The sequence below is a fragment of the Eremomyces bilateralis genome, assembly GCF_010015585.1.
Source record: "Eremomyces bilateralis CBS 781.70 unplaced genomic scaffold P152scaffold_11, whole genome shotgun sequence".
NCBI classification, from domain to species: Eukaryota; Fungi; Ascomycota; class Dothideomycetes; order Eremomycetales; family Eremomycetaceae; genus Eremomyces; species Eremomyces bilateralis.
The window spans coordinates 209,664-233,113 of record NW_022985077.1 but is presented as its reverse complement, the minus strand read 5'-3'; the positions used below and the strand labels follow the sequence as shown (position 1 = coordinate 233,113).

Sequence of the window (23,450 nt, the reverse complement as noted above, 5' to 3'; positions counted from 1 at the left end):
CTTCAGACAATCTGAAGAACCTGTTAAGACCCTGCCACAGACCACAGCCTCCTTCCTTTGAAATTTTGGGCATTGCAGCTCCACAACTTGATTCCCTATCATTAAGAAGCCTAGGGAAGAATGTTCCGACCCTAAGCTCCAGTTCTTTGTCCAATCTTGCAGGCCCTATACACGAAGGTGATGATAGAGCGGTCGGACCCTGCACCTTTAGCAACGACGACAACACGACTTTGGTGCAGAGTGAACTTCCATTCATTGATCAGTCAGTCGAGACTCACGAGCGCGAAAGAACTCTCCCCCTTCTTCATCCTGATTCTCACTCCCCATCACGCGACAACGTCCAGTTACTTTCACAGTCTACTCCACTGAAAGAGAGCATAGCGAATGACCATGTTCCACAAAGCGGAGTTGTACCAGAAACTTTTATTGACTCACCGGAAACCTCTAGAGGTGTTTCTCCAGCTCGACAGATATCTCCTTCAACAATGGCGATCCGATCCACTCCCGCAGAGCCACGGTCTGAACCACCAGTCGAAGCGCCACAGATCGAAACGGATAATGTCCCAGCATATCTTGAGGAACCACTCCAGCTCATCCGTAAGTCGAATCCACAGTATCGGTCTACTCTGGTGTGTATACTGCGGTGTCATAAGTCCAAGACGCTAATAGATGTATTTGTGGTAGTTCAATGTCTCAGAAAGCGGTCTGAATCTCCCCTCTCGTCCGTTCAGGTACTCTCGCACGCGCTGCCTTCTCCAGACAAAACAGGTCATTCTTTCCCCGCCGTGTTGAATGCGCTCGTTTCAGTGCTACATGGCAAGGAGATCCGATGGATCAACGTGTTTCATGCCGTTCACGGTCAATTTCGCATCGCTGACCTGCCACCGGGGCCACCTGCGACCCCTGGGCCCGCTATTGGTGGAGATGACTATTTCGCCACACGGGTGTTCAATTCCGCCGTTACGGTGACGGACTTGCAAGCCAACACCACCATTGCTCCAGGTCGGGTGTCAGCTAGACGCTCTGCATCCGGGAATTCAAATCAGCCGGCGGCCTTAACAGCTCAAGCAAGAGGGCCGCAGCCGATCGTACAACCGGGTACGGTCAACGTCGCCCTGATCGAACGATATATCCCACCATCGAGTCGGGCCGAATACCAAGACATGTTTGACCCTGACGGACGATCGATTATCTGCGACCGCCTAGCAGAGTTGTCAAACGATAGTGGGGTCCTCGTCCTTATATATCCGACTAGAGATGGTGCCACCACCTTCATGAATCGATATCTGAAACCTCTTTTAGACCCACTTTTACGATCCTTGACCGTTCTGAATAGCTTCACCGCGGACCTCGCTGAATCCATCGGGGACATGGACTGCGGCGAACGCATGCTTTGCTACCAAGACTCTCGCTTCTGGATGTCCGGGATGTGCGCCGCATTGAGCAAAGAAGGCGACTCGACGTACGAGATGGCATACACCGGGTTCACCGAAGTGTGCCCGGATCGATCGCTGTGGGCGGGTCGATGGTGGGCGGGCCAGGAGAAACCGCGCATCCGTGAGATGGTGCAGAAATATTTCCGCGAGCATCATCTTCGGTCGGAGAGCAGCGGCACCGTGGCGTTGTCCTCGTCGGTCGCGGCGACGTCCTCGCGGACGCCGAACACGCGAACGTCGGCGGAGATCGTGGAGAAGATCATTAACGGGGTGGTGAATAACCCGTACGGGGATGAAAAGGGAGAACCGTTGGATAGCATCGAGGTGGGAATATTCGTCATCATAAAGTCTCGGAAATGACGCGGTGGACCATGGGTGTCAATTGCTTCGACAGTTCAAGGAGTTCAGACATTGTGTTTTATGGGGCATACATACACCGCAGGATACCCACTACCGTCTAAAAGTAGACGGATGGAGTGAGCAGATGAATACTACAATTTCATCATATTGCAGGGAGTTTGACCATCGGTCAGGGACCTGTGGTCACCAAGGTAGCAGCAAACAAGGACATCGTATCCTTTGACAAAGAGCTTGATTGAAAGACTGCCCAACACTCCGCCTTGGCATACCCACCTAACACAGGAAGAAAGAGATGGATTGGTATTCACATCGAGAAGTTCGGGGACCAAACAACAAACCTGCCCGTTTCCGCCCCCAAGGACGGACGACAAGTTGCCTCCTCGGCCTTCACGGTCTTCACAACCTTCACAGATATTGTTATTCCATAATATGATTGGAAAGACCAATGTCTATGAAATTCTCCTTTCGAAGGTGTGTTGCATAACATAATCAACCAGGGTGCATTTCAAAGCCTCATGGAACTTCGGTGTTCGCGTTCTATTTTGGCCGAGATGGTCCTCCCCCTGGCTAGCGGATCGGTGGCGTCCCCGTCTAACCTCGTTTGTCGACCCCTCATCCAACATGTTATGGTTCAGGACGAATATTAATCGAGGAAAATCACAGCCGCCCTCAACTTGCGAAGATTTTCAGCCACATTCGCTTAGAGTGGACCAGTTGAAGTTGGATTACAGTTGAGCCGTCTGACAAATCGATATGCACTGGAGATATGTGACTGGTGCTCTTGACCATCCCTGGCTCGTGGACCCCTCGATCGACAATGAATCGAGAGTATATATATAAGGTAAGGAATTAGAACATTTAGTCCACAGTTCTCAGTTCAGTCGTCAAGACCATAAGTCAAACCCCCAAATTAAGTTCATAACCTAACAAAAAATGACAAACGCTATCCTCATCACCGGAGCTACCGGCCAACAAGGCGGCGCCGTCATCGACGCCCTCCTTGCAACCAAAGCCGACTTCGAGATACTCGCCGTCACCAGAGACACCGCCTCCCCCTCCGCGACGAAACTCGCCCAAAAATCTCCGTCAATCAAACTCGTCCAGGGGAATCTCGACGACGTGGCCGCCGTATTCCAGAGCGCGAAGAAGGCGACATCGCGGCCGATCTGGGGAGTGTTCAGCGTTCAGGTATGAGATCTCCGGCGTCGGGGCGAGATCCTCGCAGTATTATTCAGAACACGACTGATGTCCCACCAGCTCGCCATCGGCGTCAAATCCGGCACCGAAGAACGCCAAGGCAAAGCCCTCATCGACCACGCCATCCAATCCGGCGTGCAGTACTTCGTCTATGCCTCCGTCGACCGTGGCGGCGCCACCTCCCTCACCAAACCCGCCTCCCTCACCAACCCTACCAACGTCCCGCACTTCATCGCCAAGCACCGCGTCGAGGAGCACCTCTTCGCCGCTACCAAAGACGGCGCGAGCGGGATGGCCTGGACGATCCTTCGCCCGACAGCGTACATGGAGAATTTCCTCCCGACATTCTTCGGGCGCGTGTTCGTGACCGCGTGGGCGCAGGAGGTGAGGGATCGGCCGCTGCAGATGGTCGGGTTGAAGGATATCGGGGTGTTCGCGGCGAAGGCGTTCGTGGCGCCGGAGCAGTGGGCGGGGAAGGCGGTGTCGTTGGCGGGGGATGAGGTGACGTTGAAGCAGGTGGAGGAGGTGTTTAAGACGAAGACGGGGAAGGAGCTGCCGAGGACGTATGGGTTTGTTAGTTGGTTTATTATGTGGATGGCGAAGGATTTTAGGCTGATGATGAGGTGGTTTTATGATCATGGGTTTAAGGCGGATATCGCGGCGCTGAGAAAGGAGCATCCGGAGCTGAAGGATTTCAGGACGTGGCTGGAGAAAGACAGTCAATTCGAAATGCGGTAGCGTCATTAGGGTGTGTATACCTACTATCTTCATCTGTACGATTAGAGAGAATTTTCTAGCATGAGCCTCCAGCGCGCTTAATTCCTTGTGCTCTATTTTATCGATGCAATGGCTTCTTCCACGGCCCCTTCTTTCCTGGCCTCTTCTTTCACGGCCCCATCCACGATGGGCTTCTCGTCCAAGTGCCCATCACTTAGAAGAGGAGGGTTCAAACTCAAAGCACCCTTTGGAACGAAAGTGGAACAGAGTACAAGCACACAAGCCACCGTAAAGTGGACTCCACCGACCATACGGACCGCCTGGTGAATGTCGCCATTGTTCTTATTGCTAACCGAATCGATGTACTTTCCAAGCAGCGGCGAGCAGATCGCGTATGTGACTGTTCGACCATTAGCAACCCGTCAACCCCGCGTTGCGCTTGACGAACCGATGTAGAAGCTGTATAGGAAGGCCATGACAGCACCCAAGGCGGATACGTTGGTTGTGCGCGATTCCACACGAGCGAGCGAAGATTGGATATATGCCGCAAGGGAGACATCACCTGCGGCCCAGCCGAATGAGATAGGGATGAAGGTTGCTGCCATGATCCAAGCCTGGTTCATCTCGCCGCTCGGAGGATACCTGTGCCGGTTAGCACCCAAGTTGGGGTTGGTTTGTGATGGTAGACGAGACTCACCAGTAACCTAAATACCAGACAATCAGAAGCAGGAGGGAATCCAGACGCAGGAATGGCATCGGGGTTGGGATGGAACCGGCGAAGAGAATCACCGACACAGCCCCCAACAGCTCTCCGAAGTTGCTACCGCCCACGGCGATCTGACTCCACGCCGAGTTCCCCAGGTAGCGACGCGCAATGGCGGGCGCGAGGCCGTTTTCGAGGTATCGGTGCATATACAACGCCACGGCGTATCCCGGAACCAACCAAACGAACTTGCGTGATGTGAAGAGAATCTTCCCCCCGGTCCAGACAGACTCGATGAAGAGCCAGAAGCCAACCAGCACGGCTTTGAGGAACGGTGGCTGATCCCCCAGCGCGCCTTCGATCTGGGCGGCCCGCTTTTCTTCCCGGATGAAGAACCACGCCACCGCGGCAAACGCGAAGCAGATGGGCGTGATCAAGAAGGAGTAGTTGTTGCCGAACCGCGGGATGAGCCCCAACGCGGTGCAGAAAGCCCCCGACGTTCCGGCAACCTCGTAGAGAATGTGGACAAACGCATCCATGAGGCGCAGTTTGCGGACGTCGCCGCCGACGATGTCGCGGGGGATGACGCGACGGATCAACTCCACCATACCGTAGGCGACCCCGGCGAAGGTATAGATTGGGATGATCCCATCATTGGCGTAGTCGCCATAGTAGCTGAAGTCGTTTTTGGGGTGCTTCTTCCGATACGCCGGTGGGGCAAAGGAACCACCCGTGGCGGCATCAACGATCAACAGAACTGCAGTGAAGAGACCGAAGATCATGACGGCGGAAAGGAGGACATTCTTGGTGCGGAAATGCTTGACCAGCGGCGCGATCAGGATGGATCCAACGCACTGGAATGCTTGATTCAGGCCGGTCAGGAGGCCAACTCGGGCGAAGGTCCTGGAGGGAGTCTTGTTGAGAAAGGCCTCGTAGTCGTAGCGGTTGGTGGCAAGGGCGACGATGGATCCGTTGAAAGCCTCGAGACCGAACTGTGAGAGGTCAGTTAAATTGGTTGCGAAAGTGATAATGGTGGGGTTGAGATAGCGTGTGCATAGCATTGAATAAGGGATTTCAAAGAGTTGAAGGGTTTTAGTAACCGTGTACCTCTAAAGCTATACAACAGAGTCACATGAAGCTAGGATCAAATAGCCGACGGCACCTCAGGGGGCTATTCGCATATTGATAGCAAAGGGACCGATGGAGGCCAAGGAGGGGTTTGTTACCTTGTACAGCATGATGCCGACCACGTAGATGATAATGTTCCGCTTCTCAAGAGGGGAGAAAGACCTGTAGGTCTCGAGGATGACACCGAAGCATCCAGGCCCCTTCTGGTGATTGTCGGTTGACGAGGCATGGACTGGCTCCTCTCCCGAGTGAACCTTCTTTTCGTCCTTTGCGTTATCCAGGGTGAAGTGAGGCAATGGACGGGTGAGAGTTTACGATGGATGACTGAGTCTAGTAGAGTGATCAAGACGAATAGCCCATGATGAGCATCAGAAAGTCGGATAGGAGGAGTGAAGACCTAGGAACCACGGAGCTAGGAGACGAGAAGTAGGAAATAAGAATTCATGATTGATATTCACTGCTTTTCCCTTGGGGGATATTTAAGCTTGCCCGAAGCCTTACTGAGAGATTAATATAGTGAGAGATAGAGCGAGGGGTAGTCCGACTGAACGCTTACCGATAACACACAGCGGAGGAAAGGACGTCCTATAGCTAGCTGGAGTCAATCGCATAGTCTATCACGGTGGTATGTTGGATGGCATTTTTAGGACCGACCGTATCATATCCATACAATGGTATAGATGGTGATAAACCAGTGATATTGCCGGAATGAAGAACATGATCTTATCTTCGAACCGGCGTTCGTGAAGGTTGGGGGTTCACCATTCACATGAGGGAATAATATTCGGGATATCGTGAGGAGATCGCGTCTCTGCTGGATGAAAAAGTGAAAAGGCGTCGGGATCGATGCCAAGTGGTTTCTCGGTGAAGGGTCCAGCCAATCACAATTGTAGGAGGGTGACCCCTGTTGATCCTGACTTCTTTAGATGCTCTTTAGTCTTTCCCCCAGGCTCCCAACAGTAATCAGCACAGCCTTCAAACTGAAACGGGCAACCACAACAGACCGAGTAAAGGGATAATACATATCAAGATTCTCAACACCCACGTGCAACAGTGGCTTCCTCTTACTTGCTGCTGCCGGTGGAAATGCGCGATATTAAAACGCTTGTCTTGACAGTCTGGACTATCCTGGCTGCGAACCCGAAGATTGAAGTTCCTCACCATGAAAGAAATCCCGCAACTAGGATGGAATGAAGCTCAGATGGAGGTCCAAATCCGCCTTGGATATCCTGATCCGGTCCCAATTCCAACGGTTGCGGCGCTTGTCGTGGGGTTGCAGAATGCAGACCGATGGTCATGATAATGGATGCATAGGCAAGCAGAGTGTGATTCTCTTGGGCTTATTCTCTTCTGATGATGGAATGTTTATGTTGTGGCAAATCTCCTGCAATTCAGCATCACCAAGGCACGGAATTGTCCAATAGAATACGAGGACACCCCTAGACTCACCACCCCAAGTCCCCAACCCATTGGTTCTGCCGATGCAAAGTCACATGCATCCAGTATCCACCCATAGGGTGCGGCAGGTGCCAACAAATCCGGAAAATGAAACATTTCTCACCAAGTTTCACTCTCGCTCTCGTACTCTCGGCTTGGGCCTTGTGCTGCCCATGCCAGCCTAATGAAGTGTCAGTGGTGACTGGTGAGTGGTCGCGCATGAAATGAAATGACGATGCTGCGTTGCAGACCTCGAGACCTCGTGATTATGATGTGACGTGGTTTTTGGGCGCTTTCGTGAACAATGCACTTACTCGCACCCGTCACCGCTTACATGTAAGAATCGCTGACTGCGGGTGGCTTTACCAGTAGCTTCACTAGGTAGCTCAGCTTCATTGACGTGGCTGTGTTTGCTTTCTTTCGTGGATTACTGAAGGCTCCCATCAATTCTCTCAATTTCGTTTGTCGCGCGTTTGCACAGCCGCGCAATCAATTCATACGGAAGCTTTGAGGCCCCAATCCGCGCCTTGGGCTGATTCACTCCGCCCATCTGTGAAGTGTGAAGTCCATTCATTAAAGACCGCCTGCATGATTTGAACCTGCCTTCCAGAATTCCAATTGCAATCACTTCGTCAACATGGCAACTCCAAAAGACCTTGAAGCAGGCAATGGGTCAGATCCTGGGGTGACGGAGAAGCAAGGCACCTTCCAGAACTTAGTAAGTCGGGCTTCATGAAACCATCAAACAAGAATCCAGAACATGCTAGATTTGCTGCCTTCATCATGTTCAGAAGGTTAAATCTGGCCTCGGAGCGACTGGTACGGTTCTTATACTAATCCGGAGGATCACTAGGAACCCGTATCCGCTATTCACGGGAAGGCCCCAGAATTGACCATCAAAGGCGTCACCGAAGACTCTGAAGCCCTCTCCCCCGATCCCGGCTCCGAACACCTCTTCGAGGTAGAAAACAACCCATTCGCTTTCACTCCGGGACAGCTGGGGAAGTTGCTGAACCCGAAGAGCTTGGGCGCCTTCTATGCACTTGGAGGACTTGGGGGCTTCGAACGAGGTCTGCGAACGAATCGCACCTCCGGTCTCAGTATCGACGAAACGGTACTCGAAGGCGGAGTATCTTTCTACGATGCGACCGGCACGGCTTCAAACGGTGCTGCCACGAAGACACCCACCACACCTACCACATCCACCACGTCGGAGAGTGATGCGTTCGTCGATCGAAAGAGGGTGTTCAATGACAATCGATTGCCGGCGAAGAAGGCGAAATCGATCTGGGAGCTGGCATGGATCGCATATAACGACAAGGTGTTGATCCTCCTGACAGTCGCGGCGATCATCTCCTTGGCTCTCGGGCTCTACCAGACGTTCGGTCAGGAACATGAGCCAGGCGAAGCGAAGGTCGAGTGGGTCGAGGGGGTTGCGATTATTGTTGCGATATTGATCGTGGTCGTCGTCGGAACTCTAAACGACTATCAGAAGGAGCGCCAGTTCATCAAGCTGAACCGGAAGAAAGATGATCGGAAAGCCAAATGCATCCGATCTGGACGGACCATGGAGATCTCGGTGTATGATATCCTCGTGGGAGATGTCATGCTGATCGAACCGGGCGAAGTCATCCCAGTCGATGGAATCATCATCAGCTCGAACAACGTTAAATGCGACGAATCCTCGGCGACCGGCGAATCGGATCTGCTGAAGAAGCAGGCGGCGGATCGTGTCATGGATGTCTTGAGAGGAGATGGTGACGCCGACCTACATAAACTGGACCCCTTCATTCTCTCTGGCAGCAAGATCGCTGAAGGCACCGGCCATTACCTTGCCACTGCAGTCGGAGTCAATTCGACATATGGCCGTACCATGATGTCGCTTCAGGAAGATGTCGAAGCTACTCCCCTTCAACGGAAACTGAACGTCTTGGCAGATAACATTGCGAAGCTTGGAGGTCTTGCGGCCCTCTTATTGTTCATCGTTCTATTCATCAAATTCCTCGTGCAGCTGAAGGGATCCGGAGCGACCCCCGCGCAGAAGGGTCAGAATTTCCTGCAGATCTTCATCGTAGCCGTGACGGTGGTAGTCGTGGCCGTTCCGGAAGGGTTGCCGCTGGCAGTAACCCTGGCTCTCGCGTTCGCGACGACGAGAATGCTGAAAGACAACAACTTGGTCCGAGTGTTGCGAGCGTGCGAAACGATGGGCAACGCGACCACCGTCTGCACGGATAAGACAGGTACCCTCACTGAGAACAAGATGACGATGGTTGCCGCCACTGTTGGACAGAGCACACAGCTCGGAGTGACGACCGGTACGGCGACGTCCACGGCATTGGATGGCGAGACCGAACGATCCGTCTCTGCAGAGGACGAGAAAGCAAGCGAGGTGTCACCGACTGATTTCGTCACCAATTTATCCGAGCCGACCAAGGACCTCATCCTCCAATCCATCGCCATCAACTCGACCGCATTCGAATCCGAAGACGGCTCGGAATTCATCGGTTCCAAGACCGAGACGGCCCTTCTGACCTTCGCTCGCGATCGGATGGGTATGGGCCCGGTCCATATCGAACGCGACAACGCCACCATTGCCCAGGTCATCCCGTTCGATTCCGGCAACAAGTACATGGCCGCCGTCGTCAAGCTCTCCAGTGGCCAGTTTCGCGTCTACGTAAAGGGCGCCTCGGAGATCCTACTCCAGAAGTGCACTCGCATCCTCGCCAATCCGGGAGCGGACATTTCCACCATGGAATTGACCGGCGCCGTCGCCGAGGGGCTGGACTACGTGATCTCCGAATATGCATCGCATTCGCTTCGCACCATCGCGCTTCTGTTCAAGGATTTCGAGCAATGGCCGCCGGCAGGTGCCGCCGCGGCCGATGATCCCACGCAAGCGGACTTTACCCAGGTCTTCGAAGAAATGACCTTCGTCGGCGTCGTCGGTATCAAGGATCCCCTCCGTCCCGCCGTCAAGCAGGCCGTCAAAGATGCGCAACATGCCGGCGTCGTCATCCGCATGGTCACCGGAGACAACAGCCGCACCGCCGAAGCCATCGCGAAAGAATGCGGCATCTACACCCCAGAGACTGGCGGCGTGGTCATGGAAGGCCCCGTCTTCCGCAAGCTCGACGAAGCCGCGCGGATCAAGCTCGTCCCCGACCTGCAAGTGCTCGCGCGTTCCAGCCCCGAAGACAAGCGCATCCTCGTGCAGACGCTGAAGGAGCTGGACGAGACGGTCGCGGTGACGGGCGACGGGACGAATGACGCGCCCGCGCTCAAGATGTCGGACGTCGGGTTCGCGATGGGCATCGCCGGGACGGAGGTGGCGAAGGAGGCGTCGTCGATTATCCTGATGGACGACAATTTCGCGTCGATTATCAAGGCGTTGATGTGGGGTCGGGCGGTCAATGATGCCGTGCGGCGCTTTTTGCAGGTGAGTCGTTGACGTGCCGTTTGACGTCCGGGAACTAATGTCGGAACAGTTCCAACTCACGGTCAATATCACGGCCGTGTCTCTTACGTTTGTCTCAGCGGTTGCCAGTAAGGAGGAAGAATCCGTGCTCTCCGCCGTTCAACTTCTTTGGGTGAATCTGATCATGGATACCTTGGCCGCCCTGGCGCTCGCGACCGACCCGCCCAGCCGCAAGATTCTGAATCGGAAACCGGACAGGAAGTCGGCTCCTCTGATCACCCTGAACATGTGGAAGATGATCGTGGGCCAAGCCATCTTTCAGCTCACCGCCACTCTCATCTTGCATTTCGCCGGTAGGGGAATCTTGGGCTACGATGCGGACAACGAGTACGAAATGAAGCAGCTGAAAACTCTCGTGTTCAACACCTTCGTATGGATGCAGATCTTCAACGAAATCAAGTAAGTTCCCTGCCGCCCACACCCCCTCACAACTAACCCCACCCCCCAGCAACCGCCGCCTCGACAACCACTTCAACATCTTCGAAAACCTCCACAAAAACCCCTGGTTCATCGCCATCACCATCGTCATGATCGCCGGGCAGATCCTCATCATCTTCGTCGGCGGCGAGGCCTTCAAGATCGAGCGCATCACCGCCGCCCAGTGGGGTATCTCCATCGTCATCGGCTTCGTCTCCATCCCCGTCGGCGCCATCATCCGCTGCGTCCCCGACGTCGTTTGCGCATACGCCCTGCCACGGCCGTGGCGCCAGCGTCTCCTCCCCGATACCTGCGCGAACGACGTCGAGGACGACGACGCGTCGAATTTGGGGTTCATTCATCGGATTAAGGGGGGGCGGATCGCGCATTTAAGGAAGAAGGTGTATCGGATGCGGGAGCGCGCCGGGTTCGATAATAAGAAGATGGAGCGGATGTCGTCGGTGCGGTGACCGACCCGCGGGATTCTCGGTGGAAGGAGTCGTGGTCTGCAGTTCGGGAACGGCCTCCCTGGTTCTATGTTTTTACTGCGTCTTTTGTGTGATACCCATCGTGCGTCGGAATATCTCATCCGACGGCTTCGGTCGAGCGTCGACCTCGTAGAATGATACGTCGGAGATTTTCGTTCATCGTGGTCTTGTGACTGCTCCGGAATCCGTGAAGGTTACAGTCATCGCCCGCATTGCATCGATGTTAACAGCGAGTAATCCATTGGACAGGACATTTCATGGCCGAACCACTACATCCCCAGCCTCTCAGGCCTTCGTAAGCTATATCGAATTAACACGTATCAGCAGCATATGGGCATTCTTCGACCCCAGCAATCTTCGACTTCCCGTCGCATTAATCATGATTCTTCGCCTACCGTTTAACCAACGGCGACTAAATTCGGAAATATACATTTCTCTACTCTGCACGGAGTGGATGAAGGCGGTGGTTTTATACCCGTCATGGCCGCGCGGCTGCGGGTCCGAGTAACCCGGGATGACGTAGTTCATTGGTGGAGTTGATGGTTGATCAGCTTCATCACCACGTGGGTGATTTAGTGGGCATGTGAAATTCGAGGGAACTGAATGCTGATAGTGCATTCTGGAATTGTAGAAATGGTAATATTTGTCGATTTTGATCGGTACTGCAGGTACAGGTATGCTGCGCAAGAAACGGAGCCTTAAATGTATAGAGGACCGGAACTGTACCAATGGGCTAGCTCTGAGCTTCTTTAACCCTAGTTATGAGTATCATTGGAGGGTTTCTGCCAGCAACTATGGAGAATCTGGAAATTGCACCTCGCAACGAAAAGTTCCTGAGTCAGCAAAGGTTTACTAGCCGTTTTGGCTCAAGGCGCCTTGGCGACAGAACTTACTTTTTATATCCCATTCGTCCTGCAAAGTGAAGCCATCCCCAGATCCTCTCACTACCTAAAATGGATCGCCAGCGTAAAATCGCGGTGGTGCTACTTATCTTGCTTATCCTGCGCAGGCGCCGTACGCAACAGGAGTGGTCTTGATGAGTATAGCATTCTGCTTCTCCGAAAGCGTATGCCACTTCCGCCGATCCTCGACAAGCCGCTCCTCCTCCGCGTATACCGAGGTGACTGCAGGCATCGCACGCGTTGATTTGGTGATAGGTAATTCAGGATGGGATACACTCTGGGTTACAGATCTTGGGCGTTATGCAGGCGACCGGATCTGACGTTAAGATTGACGAATACGCTAGGTCGGATATGGCAGTTGAGAGATGCGAAAATCCTGGAAATTGACCTGGAAACGATTTTCAGGTCAACTCTCTGCATTTAGCCGGCTTACGAACTAATATCTAGCGGTTAGGTTGGCTAACTGGGTATGGCCATATAAACAACGCTACGCTGTCGAATATTACACAAAACGCAATTTCCAGGTGCCCACAATTCTGGCAGAAACCCTCCATTGAAAGTCTTCATTCGAGGCTGCTTATAATTAGACCAGACCAAAGTAGAGAGGTTAAGTTGAAAACGATTGGATAAGTACATTGATTCTTGCTTGAAAAGCCCGATGAACCAGGATGCGAACTCCGAAAACATCGCTCCCAGACGAAGCAATATGGACTCGATGCAAAGGAACTCGAAATAGATGAACCGAGATGCGACAGCAGCTCCCAATATAACATGAAAATCCGAACCACAGCTAAAACCCAGTCCAGTAGACCCCAATCAAAGGACAACCAACTGTCCACTATCCGCCGCCGCCTTACAATCATTCTTCGCATCGTTCCTCTTCTGCCCCTTATTCTTCCCACTTGCATTCTTCCCAATTGTGCGCCCTCTCGCATTATTCTTCAAATCCATCTCCTTCTCCCGCCCCTTCCCCCCTTTCTCATGATTATTCGCGATGCTCTTTGCCTTCCCCTCTCCGATCTCGATCACCATGAGCGCGTTCCAGTAGCAGTGCCGGAACGCGTCGCCCTTGCCGTTGTGGAGGGTGTTGGCCGGATACAGCCGCCCCGCTTCCGTGGCTGCGGTCTCAGCGAGGTTGCTCGCTTTGTTGCACGCGCTCCAGTGCCAGGGGACGGCGCACCAAGCCATTTCCTTGATGGAGGGGCCGCCGCTGCCGGAGCCGCCGCTGCCGTAGTCGGGGGCGGCGTTGGCTTCGGGTTGGGGGTCGGCGACTGGGGCCGCGGAGGTGAGGGAAAAGAGGAGGGTGAGGACGTTGAGGATGGTAGCAGAATGCATTTTCTGAAGGGAATTGTGTTCTGGTTCGGGGAATTGTCGAGAGACTCGTAGAAATATTGTAAAGTTTAGGTGAAGACTGAAGTTTAAGCTTTGAAAGTGTTCTTGCTTTAATCTGAGTTGTCCGATGAGATCAAAGACTCCTTCGCCTCGAATCGTCCATCTTTATATACCTTTTTCCCGCTGGCCTCGACTTACCCATCTTTGTCCTCTGGAAATGAAGGAACGAGTCCCCTCGTGATATCGCAATGACTGATGCCAAATATACCACCTTCCAAGCTCTTGACATCTCAAAACGACGTTTTTGGCACCAGTCAGCCTCGTCATTCTGAGATATCGTCGTCGAACAACCATCGGGACGCTGCACCTCTCGTTGCCTGTTACACATCTCCGGCTCATTTTACGATGACAATCCGGCCTTTTACTTACCGGTGGTAACTTGACGGGTACGGTCAGTTCAATTTTGGGTGGCGACTGCAGAGAACCGACGGTGTCGTGATTTGAAACATCCCATGGCGGCTGCGGTGGTATGCTGCACCCAGCGGAAACATTGATAAACGGGACGAAAGCTTTGGTAGTGGAGGCCTTGTCCTCGGCGCCTCCCGAGGCACCACCACTGAGCTACGTAACTGTAATCACCAAGGCAGACTCTTTTCTTGCCATCTCGCATTCCATCTCGCATTCTCGCATTCACACACCTTTACTGGAACTGATCGGTCCAAAATCCGTTTGCAAAACACCCATTCGAATGAAACGACTCGGAGAACCTGAAACACCGGTTCCGAAAGCTCGCAACACGGTGCCTATTATTAGGTCGGCTGCGGTCGCATCTCCATGTCGAATACGTTCCTGTTCTGTTCAAGTCTGTGATTTCAGTTGTCGTTGTCAAATTGGTCAGCACCCAGCTGAAGGAACGAGCCTATTGGGAAAATCAGGGAAATATCACCTGCATTGGATCGATGTCCTTCGTATTGTGTTCCCTACAGTTACTCATACACCCGACTTCATGTTTTGTGTCTTAGGGTTTTGACTTTTGACAAAGCGCTCAAAATGGACCGCCATTGGTGATGCGGCCACCTGACCCAAAGTATCGACAAAGCAGATAAGGCTACGTACATGACGTATGCCCATGGCGATCGTCATATGCTAGGAGTGAAAAAAAGGAAAACTCAAGTGGAAGAAGATCAAAACGCAAACCCTGCGACAGGAAATTCCATACTTAGGTGACAGCAGCCATATATCGTAGGGCACATGGGTAAGGCTTTCCCATCCCTTTCAGGTCGTGTCGTCAATTTGTATCCCTTGTAGAGGACTTCAACATCTCGCTCGTTCATATTGCAATACCACATTTCTAGACGCTTAAAGTCTCCAGAGTTTTACCGTCGCTTTCCTGCCAGGGGTGGTCCTTTTCGATGGATCTAATCAAGGCCTCGTGGTGACTTGACCGTGGCTTGATCATGCACTTGTAAGGTGCGGGGTGGCTGACCACACCAGGGTCAAATTTAGCGACGGGTTCCACTTCTTTCCCGTTCTCAACCGGTTTGCCAATGCTGAACACGGCTAAAGACTGGGCGATACTGAGGTACAGCGTGTTGTCTGCTAAGATTCGGCCGGGGCAAATTCGTCGTCCAAATCCGAACACATACGTGGCCGGGTCGGGCTCAGGCACATGGCCATCGATCGGTAGGAATCGTTCGGGCTTGAAAATCATGGGGTCATGATAGACATTGGGATCATGGGTAAAATGCCTAGTCAACCGTTAGATCGAGTACGGAGCAACAGCTTGGAAGAAAAAGCGATTCCACTTGCCAGACGTTGGCAAAAATCATTGCGCCTTTCGGAATGCGGTAACCCTCGCAGAGGTCGTCCTCTGTGGTCCCATGTGGAAGACCCATTGGCGCAACAGGGTGCCAGCGGAGGACCTCTTTCACGGTGGATGCGATATACGGTAGATTCTCTCGATCTTCAGCGGTAGGGAGCCTGTTTGTTCCTATGACTCGCTCGATCTCGGCTTGGGCCTTCTTTTGGACGTCTGGGAAGATAGACATCGCTAAGAAGAAGCACGCCATTGCAGACACCGTCTAAAGCAGCCAGAACCCCATTAACCATGAAACTTTAGGACGAACAACGAAAGGAGGCTCACCGTGTCTGCACCTGCTGCGTATAAGGACATCGCCGCCCACTTGTTGATAAATTTCTCTTCCCCATCCGAGTCACCCTTCTCTAGCAGCTGCGAAAGAAAGGATTTCTCGTTGTTCCCCTGTGCCATCCGGTGCTTGACAAAAGCATACGGCCTATCAGCCACATCCATGAGAGCAGCTTTCCATTCCCGAGCGGTCTTCTTAAATCCAGTTCCTGGAACCCAGTCTGGAAGGTCTCTCACTTTGGTTGTTTAGCAAAGTTAGCATGGAGACCTCGAGCGACTTACAGAAAGGCATTATGTCAACCAAGAACGCCCCGGGCACTGCAGCCTGGGCAAACTTGTCCATAGCATCACCAACGATATCGACGAGGGGGTCATTCTTGTGCGATTCGGCCGTATAGCCATAAGCAATCTTTAAGATGATTGCACCCGCCTCCCTAAACCAGCACGAGTTAGCGGCGGAGTGCCACCACGTTTTCGCCCGCGAGAAAGGGGGACTGACTTTCGAATATGGTCAACCAAATCATCGGGCTTATCAAGTACATGGAGCAAGAAGTGGCCGACTTCGGTCTGTTGCAAGCCGTTGAATTCTGCGGCTAACGGCTTGGAGCCAATAATCCGGGCGAAATTCCTACGGTAGGCTCTGAAACGATTGTTGTACGGGGAGAGGCCAAGTGAGTTCTCCCAGCCGACCCTATGCATAGCCAGGGGACATCAGCATCTCGTCATCCTTATATGACGAGTGTCATAGTAAGCAGGTCAACATACATTTCTCCAGCAAAGAGCTGCTTAGGTCGCGATGAATGGATGGCCGACCGTTTCTCCATAACCTCAAACGCCAGTCGCGAATCGTTAATGATCACGATGGTTTGGCCCATCACTGTCACGGAGCTAATCGGGCCTATCAAAGACCAGCAGCATATTGCTTAGTATAGAGTCCACTACGGTTTTAAAGTCTTCAACGAGGTCACGAACCATATAGCTCCTTGTGCTTGAGCCAGTGGTGCGCTTCAAGCACACCTGGCTGAGGCAAATCATTCAGGTTCCCAAGTAGAGGGAGACCCTTTGGACCTGGTGGCAGAGGAGCGCGACCGTCATCTCTCCTTAGAAACCAATACCAAGCGATGAACCCGCCAACAATGCTGGCCAGAATCCATGAGAAAGCCATGGTGTGTGCAGTTCGAAATGAAAATTGCCAACAATCTCGAAAGTTGAGAGCTACGCAGGAAACACAGATTTCATCATTTATGCCTTATGTTCGATGACATCGCTGATCGTTCCCCCGTCGTTGTACTTAACCCCTGAGTCTCAAGCGGGGTTTGCTTGACTAGGACAACTAGAAACAGCTAAACAACAGGGGCCGACCACCACACAGATAGGCAGCATGATTAATGGAAAATGCGTGACTGGGTGCAAGTGCTGGGTGATTGTTAGTGGGTATTAGCGTCCTAACTTCTAACGTATCTATCTCGTCGGGTGCAATGCCCAGCGAGGCAGTGGGAGTGGTATTCTACCAAAATCTTCGGAGTGGCAAAGGAAGGTTTGATCGCAAAATGTTGTGGTAATTGGAATGTAAGCATAGCCAGTCCTATCTTCAACTTGTATCCAGTCTCTAATTATCTACGTATAACAGCTATGTGGAGAGAAGTTCAAAATTTAGGGACGAGAAGAGAACGAAGGGCATCTGGTATGGCTTGCCTAAAAGGAATCAGCTTTCTGTGTTCCAGCACAGTACATTTCACTTCCCATAATCTGCCGTTATATACATTCTTTTTAGACTTCAAAAGCAAAGAAACGCTCAAATACAAGAACAAGTAACGCGGTTCGACCGTCCGTCCCTTCTTATCTTCTCGGGCCCTATTACACATAAGCCTTGCGAGAGTTCTCTGACAGCGACCCCACCAACTCAACGTCCGATTCGTGCTGTGCGTCGGATGGCTGGCGTTGATACTGGCCATTTGAGCTGAGTTTATCATGGCTCGCGTATCCCTTGGTTCCAGAGCGGCTACCGTATTCGGTGCTACCGAAGCAGCTCGGCGCAAAGGTTCTGAGGAAACCGCGCATCGCAGGCATGCAGGCACAGATGATGAACATATCGCATTCGAGGATGCTCCAATAGATGGCTGGGGCATTGTCATCTAGTAATAGCTGGAGTCAGCCACTGTCGATCAAGAGAGAATTCTTTAGGATATGGCAACTCACAAGTAGGATTGGTGGTCTCCGAGAACTGGACAAGCGATTGCAGCCGCAATATGCTGATAATTGTGATCCTGTAAAGTATGGTTAGCATATGGTAAACAGTCGTCTCGTCGCCTCTGGGACGACCGATTGAAGAAGCTTGTAAACTTACACGAAGCCAACGCAGAAGACCATAACGACCTGGATCTTCTTTTTCCAACTCATCTGTAACTTGAGCAATGTCGGAATTGGCAGCGATATAATGGCAACATCAATCGCGATCTCGATGCCAGCGCGGATCCAAGAAAAGAGATTGACGTTGATACACGTTCCGGTGGTCTCCCCGGACCAGCTTTCCCAAAAGAATGCGATCGGAGTGCATTGAAACAACATGGAAAACGTATTGGCCATTCCGAAACAGACCACCACCCCCATTAGTACGTAGACCGCTTTCCGGAACACTGGGATCGTGAAAATTCGAAGGTAGAAGGCCAGCAAGGACAACTGAACGAACATCTCGGCGGCCATGTAGAAGATCTCGGCAATCAAGAGGTACTAGGAGGAAACATCAGGTTAGAATAGACTAGTCGTTTGTCCTAGGCAAGTGAATACTTACCAGGAATGTCTTGTTTATACCATCAAATTCCAATGACCAGAGGTCTTTGCCCATACCATGGTAGGCCACTAGGATACTGTTAAATAACTAGCAGTACTCCGAGAGGACTGAACTCACTAGGATAGCAGACAAAGTTCATCGGGCAAGCCAGTAACTAGAGAGCGGAGATGCCCGTTAGCCCAATCTAGCAGAAGGGAGGTTTTCATATCATACCACGGCTATCAAAACAAGATAATCGTCCCAGTCCAGTGAGAGCTTGCGAATCCCGATACGGTCAACAAGGCGGACGATAACCATTAGCATTGCCAGGCTTCCAAAAGACGCTGGGATGGCAATGACTTGTACAGATATGTCTCGCGGCTGAACACCACAGGCAGCCATCGTAGCATTGGTGGATGCTAGGTTTCTAAAATCAGCTCATGGTCCTCGCCTTTCAGAAGGTCAGGCTCAGAGCATACTCAGCATCTCTTTGACTGTGCAACCTGTGGCTTGGCAGCCCGCAGCGGCCTCCATAAACGCTTCATCCTGACATAGGCAAGAAAAGTCGGTTGGAGAACATTTTGATGACAAGACGGTCTGCTCGAAACATTGCACCTAAAAGTTGAAGGTCAGTGGATTGGCCACTCCGGAACGTTGAACCATCATACCGCGCATGCTGGAAGTTGGTCCAAAAGGTTAATTTGGGCCACTGAGCTGCCAATAAGGAAGATACAAGTGCAGAAGATGGAGAGTAGCTTCATTGTACACTCCTGATCGGGTTGGACCTTGGAATGGAATGATGTACAAGTATTCGAACGGCGTTCGTCACCATACTATGAAAGACTTGATATTGGCTCGGAGAATTGTTCAAGTGTGCCAGCTTGGAACCTCAAGCTTATCTGGACGATTGGCTCGAGACACTTGTGGAGTAACAATTGGGGTCTTAGCATGATGAATTGGTGATCTCAAGCAATGTGAATTGTGCACTGGATAGTGGATACCTAGCCAATGTACGAGTTGCGAGTTTGCGACTCCTCAATTGTCCATTCCAGTGCGGGTTCTCATCACCTTTGCGCCAGCTTGGTTATCGCGGTGCCCCTACCCGTGGAGTCGGGCCCCGGTTTCCCCATAGAAGCCGCAGGACTAAGTCATGCCCGAGTGTTGATCCTTCCATGTTTCGAACTTCGAACCCGAGTACCAGTACCCTGGGCGGCCAACTCTTCTGCGTCTCTCCTGTTTGAGGCCGTCTCAACTTTCAACGTCTGCGCTGTCCGCTCCGCGTCCTATCCCAATTCAAAGTGCATAATAATCCGATGGAAGGATAGGCCCATTGGCTCCAAGTGGGTCCAGTACAGGCTAGAAACGCCATTCAGGTATTCTTCATGTTCCGCGGAGGGTATTCCCGGTTCCGATTTCGACCTGAACGCTGATCAACAAGCATTATTATTCAAGCAAGGTCCAGGCAACAAAGCAACATTGCGTGATGGAAAAAATAAAAAATGCAGCATACTAAGTACTAACTGATATGATTGTGCGGAATGCTCCGTACTTGATCCGGTTCCTAATCCTAACAACTCGGGGAAGAAGGCCCGTTCCATTGAGCTCGGGTTCTCTAATTAACGTGCGCAGATCGGCATGCCGTTGAAAAGCTATAAAACGGTTGATTGTGGATCATATCCTCTTTAGGTCTAGGACCCAGGGTTCACCCTTTTCCACCATATTCGGCTCCAACGTCCATCACATAGGAGGTCACTGTCGATCGTCCAAGTGCTGACGAGAGGTACCTCTAGGACTCTTTCAGATAAGGGACTGGGCCCTGGGGTTAGCGCTCCAAGCACTCAAATTCCGTGAATTCCCAGCGGACAGCATATCCATTGAACAAAAACTATGATACATGGACTCAAGGCGTAATCTCGACTTTGGTTATTAGGGAGAGAAATGCAAGCGCGAGCAACACCGCCATTTTTCAGTCCAGCTTTACTACGTATGTACGTAGTAAGCGAGAGGAAATGGTCCCACTTTCATGAAACGCGAAGGATAATTATGGTTTGGGCCAAGTCAACGAGAACACTTGACTTGATCGACAGCAAACTAGGAGAAAAGAAATTGAAAGCATGCAGGGGGAAATGTGAATATCTGATTCCAATTTTCAAGGTCAAATGTCTCAAATTTACCCAACTACGCTAAATCCCCAAAAAGGACGCCCCCCCTAGGAATCTAGGAGAAGGGTAGATATACCACGGTTCGACAAAATGAACATCAAATGCAAACAGTACCCAATAATAACAGCAATTTTAATGACAGCAGTAAAGGCCTCCTGACTTCTCTTCTATCTTCTAGGGACTGGGAGAGTGGGAGTACCCTGAGGAATAAGAGGATCAATCTCTGTCAAGGAGCAATAGGTACACGCCACCTGTATCTGTAATTGCAATGGTGATGTACCATGTAAGTTGCTTGATTGAGAGTCAAAGATTGGAGGGGATAATCTCCCCTGAATTTCATGATAACATGAGAAATCATGGACATGTAAAGCCAACAAGGCTCGGCTTAGTCAGGTGACAAAAACAACAAACACAATAAGGCGGTGGCTGGTCCTCATGCGACTTCCAATCGACTTCCCTTCTCCGTAAACCTCAACTCACAGCAGCACCAGATATCGGCAGACATATCCGTAACGGTACTCGCTTCATTTCGAACCCCCATCTCCGGCGTGCATAATCACAGGGACATCCAGAACACCCAAGGGGATGTGAATTCTGAGAATCTGTTCAGCTCAGATGTCGAGGACCTATCCGCCGAGTATCGCGCAGGAACACAATTTGGCGCTTCCACGGGTCTACATGGGCGGTATGTCTACTCAACCTTACCCAACCCTTTTCTCTGCCTGCAATGAACTGGAAGCGAGTTCCGCAACTCTGGATTTCCGGAGGCAGTAACGCAACATGTATGGTTTAAAAAGGGCCAACAGCACATGAAGCTTGCAACCAGGTGGATGGCGGGCGGATGCCGGACGGTGTCATGGATTCCCCGCACTGCATGGCCATCACGATCGAAGGTCGACTCTTTGCTACTCACCGTATAACTAGATCCTCGATAACATAATGTTCTGCTCTCCAGCACAGCATTTTGTGGTTTGACTTCTGAAGGTCATCATGAAGATTATTAGGGCATATTCCGCGCAAAGATTCGGCTTTCTCGATGTTTTCATGTGTTATCGCTTTTCGATCCTGTCCAAAGTCTATGGGTTGTCAACTAAAGTTGTTTATAGAAATGTCTTGTGATTACGCCTCGCGGCCCTCTGCATGTGCTAGCTGGAGTACGAATCTCCATGTGATAAATTTCATATTCCATTATCTTTATATGTCGGGCAGCAGCACAGTACTTGGAGGGGAGCTGGAAGTGTAGTACATTAATGCCAAAATGGCTGCCGATCCGGTACTTACTGTATACAAGATTCCACTTTCAGTGGTCCTGGAATAGCCGCCTCCCAATTCGAACAAAGATAGTTGGCGACGATGGCTAATCCCATATGCCATTGTTCTGATGGTCATAACTACTTGCAGCGTGGTTGCCCGACTGTGGGTGCGGTGGACTCGGATGGCTGGCCGACTGGGTATCGATGACGCACTTATAGTTGGATCTCTGGTATGGTCTGCGTACTTGAAGTTACAATACCTTCTAAGTATTCCTTAGGCTCTCGCCATTCCATTCCATGGGATAGAAATATATGGTAAACATCAGGGCCCTAGTGTCCGCCGACAATGACTGACTACGGTCAGCTGTGGTGTATGCTGGGTTTGATCGAAATGCGTGGGATATTTTTCCCGATCCCAAGCGACCAGTAAAAGCTGCATTAGTACTACTTCATTGATCCCATTCTACATTCCGAGCTCACTTTATTACCGCAGGTAGCCTGAATGGAGGAGATCGTCTTCATATTTGCAAGCTCTCTAGTAAAGCTCTCCATTCTGGTATTCTATTGCCGCCTCGTCTATTGGTCTCAACAGCGCCTACATTTCTGGCTCATCGCCAGTGGGGTTACACTCGTAGCGGTCTATGCCGTCTTTGGGTTCTTCTCTCGATCTTTCTCTGCCACCCTATCGACGCCTCCTGGAAATCCGTGGATTTCAGCTATACAACGAGATATAAGTGCCTGGCGCGCAACGTCAGCGACCCCATGTACGGCATCACTTCTATCCTGACTAATGTCTACGCTCTGCTCTTTCCCAAACTCATGCTCGGCTCACTCAAGATGAACTGGAAACAAAAAGATCATTCTGTCCCTGATAATGGGCTGCGACATTTTGTAAGTCCAGCATACTTTTGTAAATATGCATGCTTATCCGGTGAAGGACTATCAGAGCCGGAATAGCGAGAACCTTCTGGCTCACCCGTCTTTGGAGAGGTCAGCAGAATGTCACAGGTTCGCACAGCCAACTCAGACGGCTCAGGCCGCAATCGCTGAACTTTTTGCAGCCGTGGGCTATGATATCTTTGTTTGGACACTCTTGGAATTGGACCTTGCCATTATGTGCGCAAGCGCTCCTGCCTTGAAAGCGTTCTTCGATGTGTATTTAGTGCAGCCGATAACAAATTATACCATGAACCGGGCGAGTGTGAGGAGTACCAAATCAAAACGAACCGCTAGATCCACATTCGACGGCAAGATGAGCGGCGAGATAGGGATCCCACGGTTTTCATCGCCCAAGACGCCAATGTCGCCGCCAGTAGAGACATGATTAAAGTGTATACACGGTATACCGGTAATGTGGCATCTTGGATTCCGGAGACTCAAACGACACTCAACTGGTAAGGAATCTTTTTAGACCATTGCCATATGATGAAACGATATATACATGCATTAGCGAGGACAATGCCAGAACTTAGAATGAAACAAGAGTACGAGACAATTCAAAAGACACTACAATTCAACCAAATACCC

At 51.5% G+C, this 23,450-nt stretch overlaps 9 protein-coding genes across 9 annotated transcripts; 5 read left to right on the top strand and 4 right to left on the bottom strand.

Moving 5' to 3' along the window:
- Positions 1-128: 128 nt before the first annotated feature.
- On the top strand, positions 129-2,234 carry P152DRAFT_38819 (uncharacterized protein). The gene is made up of 4 exons (XM_033675915.1): positions 129-177; positions 449-597; positions 685-1,912; positions 1,970-2,234. The coding sequence occupies exons 2-3, from the start codon at positions 486-488 to the stop codon at positions 1,794-1,796; spliced, it is 1,224 nt and encodes a 407-aa protein (XP_033533580.1). The 5' UTR covers positions 129-177; positions 449-485; the 3' UTR covers positions 1,797-1,912; positions 1,970-2,234.
- Positions 2,232-4,113, top strand: P152DRAFT_38993 (NmrA-like family protein). The gene is made up of 3 exons (XM_033676010.1): positions 2,232-2,395; positions 2,460-2,984; positions 3,054-4,113. The coding sequence occupies exons 2-3, from the start codon at positions 2,730-2,732 to the stop codon at positions 3,729-3,731; spliced, it is 933 nt and encodes a 310-aa protein (XP_033533579.1). The 5' UTR covers positions 2,232-2,395; positions 2,460-2,729; the 3' UTR covers positions 3,732-4,113.
- On the bottom strand, positions 3,800-6,083 carry P152DRAFT_38893 (uncharacterized protein). Its single transcript, XM_033675957.1, has 4 exons — positions 5,640-6,083; positions 4,408-5,405; positions 4,159-4,352; positions 3,800-4,110 (listed from the first exon to the last, which is right to left on the bottom strand). Exons 1-4 carry the CDS (start codon positions 5,649-5,651, stop codon positions 3,824-3,826), a joined length of 1,491 nt encoding a protein of 496 aa, XP_033533578.1. The 5' UTR covers positions 5,652-6,083; the 3' UTR covers positions 3,800-3,823.
- A 1,532-nt stretch (positions 6,084-7,615) lies between these two features.
- Positions 7,616-11,471, top strand: P152DRAFT_488231 (calcium-translocating P-type ATPase; the record flags this gene model as incomplete). The annotated part of the gene is made up of 4 exons (XM_033682114.1): positions 7,616-7,696; positions 7,859-10,414; positions 10,464-10,852; positions 10,902-11,471. 4 exons carry the CDS (start codon positions 7,616-7,618, stop codon positions 11,338-11,340), a joined length of 3,465 nt encoding a protein of 1,154 aa, XP_033533577.1. The 3' UTR covers positions 11,341-11,471.
- Positions 11,472-13,020: 1,549 nt separating this feature from the next.
- P152DRAFT_417793 (uncharacterized protein) lies at positions 13,021-13,491 on the bottom strand. The gene has a single exon (XM_033677093.1). The coding sequence runs from the start codon at positions 13,446-13,448 to the stop codon at positions 13,077-13,079; it is 372 nt and encodes a 123-aa protein (XP_033533576.1). The 5' UTR covers positions 13,449-13,491; the 3' UTR covers positions 13,021-13,076.
- A 1,053-nt stretch (positions 13,492-14,544) lies between these two features.
- On the bottom strand, positions 14,545-16,979 carry P152DRAFT_458897 (putative cytochrome P450 oxidoreductase OrdA-like protein). The gene is made up of 7 exons (XM_033679568.1): positions 16,711-16,979; positions 16,504-16,636; positions 16,238-16,429; positions 16,021-16,172; positions 15,736-15,974; positions 15,402-15,673; positions 14,545-15,340 (listed from the first exon to the last, which is right to left on the bottom strand). The coding sequence occupies exons 1-7, from the start codon at positions 16,901-16,903 to the stop codon at positions 14,944-14,946; spliced, it is 1,578 nt and encodes a 525-aa protein (XP_033533575.1). The 5' UTR covers positions 16,904-16,979; the 3' UTR covers positions 14,545-14,943.
- A 616-nt stretch (positions 16,980-17,595) lies between these two features.
- On the bottom strand, positions 17,596-19,117 carry P152DRAFT_398283 (uncharacterized protein; the record flags this gene model as incomplete). The annotated part of the gene is made up of 6 exons (XM_033676449.1): positions 17,596-17,873; positions 17,938-18,040; positions 18,088-18,468; positions 18,530-18,616; positions 18,743-18,945; positions 18,988-19,117. Coding segments are annotated over 6 exons (1,182 nt in total), but the record flags the coding sequence as incomplete, so codon positions are not given.
- Positions 19,118-19,232: 115 nt separating this feature from the next.
- On the top strand, positions 19,233-20,239 carry P152DRAFT_38394 (uncharacterized protein). Its single transcript, XM_033675791.1, has one exon. The coding sequence runs from the start codon at positions 19,517-19,519 to the stop codon at positions 20,030-20,032; it is 516 nt and encodes a 171-aa protein (XP_033533573.1). The 5' UTR covers positions 19,233-19,516; the 3' UTR covers positions 20,033-20,239.
- A 2,446-nt stretch (positions 20,240-22,685) lies between these two features.
- Positions 22,686-23,247, top strand: P152DRAFT_449741 (uncharacterized protein; the record flags this gene model as incomplete). The annotated part of the gene is made up of 2 exons (XM_033678127.1): positions 22,686-22,814; positions 22,861-23,247. 2 exons carry the CDS (start codon positions 22,686-22,688, stop codon positions 23,245-23,247), a joined length of 516 nt encoding a protein of 171 aa, XP_033533572.1.
- Positions 23,248-23,450: the final 203 nt, after the last annotated feature.

Coding starts and splice junctions, on each gene's coding strand:
- P152DRAFT_38993 (XM_033676010.1), top strand. CDS start 2,730: ATGACAAACGCTATCCTCATCACCGGAGCTACCGGCCAACAAGGCGGC. Junction 2,985..3,053: donor GGGGAGTGTTCAGCGTTCAG/GTATGAGATCTC, acceptor ATGTCCCACCAG/CTCGCCATCGGCGTCAAATC.
- P152DRAFT_38394 (XM_033675791.1), top strand. CDS start 19,517: ATGTACGAGTTGCGAGTTTGCGACTCCTCAATTGTCCATTCCAGTGCG.
- P152DRAFT_417793 (XM_033677093.1), bottom strand. CDS start 13,448: ATGGCTTGGTGCGCCGTCCCCTGGCACTGGAGCGCGTGCAACAAAGCG.
- P152DRAFT_458897 (XM_033679568.1), bottom strand. CDS start 16,903: ATGGCTTTCTCATGGATTCTGGCCAGCATTGTTGGCGGGTTCATCGCT. Junction 16,637..16,710: donor CAAGCACAAGGAGCTATATG/GTTCGTGACCTC, acceptor GGTCTTTGATAG/GCCCGATTAGCTCCGTGACA. Junction 16,173..16,237: donor TTGGTTGACCATATTCGAAA/GTCAGTCCCCCT, acceptor GTGCTGGTTTAG/GGAGGCGGGTGCAATCATCT.
- P152DRAFT_38819 (XM_033675915.1), top strand. CDS start 486: ATGGCGATCCGATCCACTCCCGCAGAGCCACGGTCTGAACCACCAGTC. Junction 598..684: donor GGAACCACTCCAGCTCATCC/GTAAGTCGAATC, acceptor TATTTGTGGTAG/TTCAATGTCTCAGAAAGCGG.
- P152DRAFT_38893 (XM_033675957.1), bottom strand. Junction 4,353..4,407: donor GTCTGGTATTTAGGTTACTG/GTGAGTCTCGTC, acceptor TAACCGGCACAG/GTATCCTCCGAGCGGCGAGA. Junction 4,111..4,158: donor CCTATACAGCTTCTACATCG/GTTCGTCAAGCG, acceptor ATGGTCGAACAG/TCACATACGCGATCTGCTCG.